Source organism: Penaeus chinensis, chromosome 16 (genome assembly GCF_019202785.1).
Source record: "Penaeus chinensis breed Huanghai No. 1 chromosome 16, ASM1920278v2, whole genome shotgun sequence".
Lineage (NCBI taxonomy): Eukaryota > Metazoa > Arthropoda > Malacostraca > Decapoda > Penaeidae > Penaeus > Penaeus chinensis.
Window position 1 is genome coordinate 33,716,872 of NC_061834.1, and position 2,500 is coordinate 33,719,371.

Here is a 2,500-nt window from a genome sequence, read left to right on the forward strand (position 1 = left end):
GGAGTACTGCTTACCACACACTTCACAAATAAAATTCTTTTCTTTGGAGTTTACAGGTAGGCGTTTCTTCTTCAGTTCATCTCGGAAGGCTGATTCAAGATCAAAATTCTCTTCATCCTCTTCATCGTCTGTTATCCAATCGCCATCTTCCATTGTCTGGCTTGTTTCTTCGACTTCCTTACTAGTCGTAATCCTGGCTTCCAGCATATTATCTGAATCTTTCTGAACCTCCTCCTCCTCCTCAACTGTGCCAATAGGGGGCACTGGGTCCTCCTGCAAGTCTTTCTCCTGGGTGTCCTGGGATCCTCTCCACTTGTGTCGGTTCCAGCCGGCCCATTTGATCTTTTTCTGCTTCTTTGCCATTCTCTTCCAAAACTCTGTGTCATCATCCGAGCTAAAGTCGCTGTCAGCATTCTTCCTCTTCTCTCCCTTCTGGCTGACCTTCACTGTGCAGTAGTAAATGAGAAAAAAAGCTAGTTAATCATTTCTAGACACCTAATATTTCTTATAATGCTACTAATATTACAACTGCTATTGGTACTACTACCAAAAATACTACAGCAGTATTGTAATATTGATAGCATACTCTACATATATATTAACAAAATTATCAATAACATCAGCAATAACAATCATTGGCAAAATGACAGGCAATCTGGAATGCAAACCTTCTGGGACATTCTGTTGCACAGAGTAGAGATATCAGTGTCTTTACAAGCCTTTATCCACCTTTTTTGAAAGTTTTTTATTTGATGAATTCATATTTATGAACACAGCAACTGCAACCATGCACTGCATTTGGTTACCAGAAATTGATTTGGCCACCATATTGTCACCAAAAACAAACTGAACAGTCTCCCTCTCAGCCAAATACTATTGATAATCTCACAGAAAATGAACTCTGTGTATAATTCCCATCTAGCCTGTCTTGATAAGTGTTTAATTTGTAAACAAGTAGGGGGAAGCCAACGATTAATAATGATATGGATAAATGTAAATATAAAAGTGATAAGAAAAAATGCACGTATTGCAGGAGAAAGCTTACATGACACGCAATGGAAATTAAAGCAAAAGTAATTGAAATGTGGTGCTTGGAGGCAAACTCCCAGCAATAAGAATCCTAAAAAAATATAGCCAAGGGCCAAGTGATAGGCATATGCTGTCATGGAAACATAAATGTTTAAATCATTCTGGAACATTATCACTTTATTTAAGATACTTATAATTGAGCTGACTACAAGTTTCTCTTGAAAGTCGAATACAACATAACATTCTAATAATATCATTTATTAAGTATTTCATTATTTTCTGACAAATATCAACTAGACTGAAGAAAATTAAATAAAACAGACAGCAGTGAACTACAGTTCTCTCAAGTTAGACATATCCCATACCAGTGCAAACTTGATAAAAGTCAGTAAATGGACATGATGAGTAAATGGTCCAAAGAAGTCTAGGGGAATTTTCTCACAAATACAGAGCATTGTCCAAAATAACAGAAAAAAAATAAAGTGGAAAATGTCTAAAAGCTCTACTGTAACCCAAGATACAGCCAAGGAGGGAGGAAGAGATAGAGAGAGAAATGGAGAGAATAAACAATTAATAGAGAGAGAGAGAGACAATTAGCAAGAGAGAAGTAGAGATAGACAATTAACAAGAGAGATTTAGTAAGAGAAAATTGGAGAGAGAATATGGAAATAAGCCAAGAATGAGAGAGATGCCAGAGACACAATAAGAAAAGCTGGAGAGAAGGGAAAAGAAAGTCTGAGACGTACAGAACAAAAGAGAAGAAGAATGATAGTGGACAAACACAACCTGAATAATAAGAACACCTTTGTACACTAACCTTTCTTTGATACTTGTGCTTGCTGAATGACTCCTTTTTTCTGCTGATCCAAGGACTGCCTTTGTTGACTTGCTGTTTGGTTCTGCTGTTCTGGTGGTCTGCCCTGCTTTGCCACAAAGCTCCCGATACTTGTTGGTCCCTGGTCTTCAGCAGATTTCTGGTCCTCTGGCCTCTCCACTTCATATGCATCAAAGTGGTCGTCTCCCTGAATACTGTCAAGGCTGTTGTCATCCTCCTCTTCCTGTCTCGCTTTTTCAATCACTTCTTCGATGGTCTGCTGCAAATGGTCCATCTGCAGTTGGCTACACTTTGTTTCCAGGCAAGGATCTTGTTGACTAGCTTCAAGTTTATTGACAGTTTCCCTATCTACTTTAGGAGATGGTATGTAACACTGTGTGGCAGCTTCGTCTCTTGAAGCATAAAGAGTGCAAAAGAAAATGGGAATGTCAGTTCTGAAACCATCTTCAAGGACAGTCTGGCACGCAAAGTCTTTGCCTTTGGAATCTGGCACATTGGCCGGGGAAGATTTCAAGCCTCCTTCAATCACACGGACAATCATCTTTGTGACTTTCCGGTCAATTTTTCATATCATTGTCTTGAGGAATGTAAGTTAGTTAATTAACTATATAAGATCATTCTATAAAAAATCCTTCT

At 38.4% G+C, this 2,500-nt stretch overlaps 1 protein-coding gene across 2 annotated transcripts in view; it reads right to left on the reverse strand.

Moving 5' to 3' along the window:
- The window catches only part of LOC125033372 (zinc finger protein 568-like), a 5,888-nt gene that overhangs the window by 1,535 nt on the left and 1,853 nt on the right, over window positions 1-2,500 (reverse strand). For both annotated transcript variants that reach the window (XM_047624808.1, XM_047624810.1), the window contains exons 2-3: window positions 1,847-2,500; window positions 1-446 (exon numbers count right to left, since the gene is read on the reverse strand). The exon at window positions 1-446 is cut by the window's left edge and continues 1,535 nt beyond it; the exon at window positions 1,847-2,500 is cut by the window's right edge and continues 118 nt beyond it. In XM_047624808.1, coding sequence (XP_047480764.1) covers window positions 1-446; window positions 1,847-2,405 — 1,005 coding nt within the window. In that variant the 5' untranslated portion in view covers window positions 2,406-2,500. The remainder of the gene's footprint in view (window positions 447-1,846) is intronic.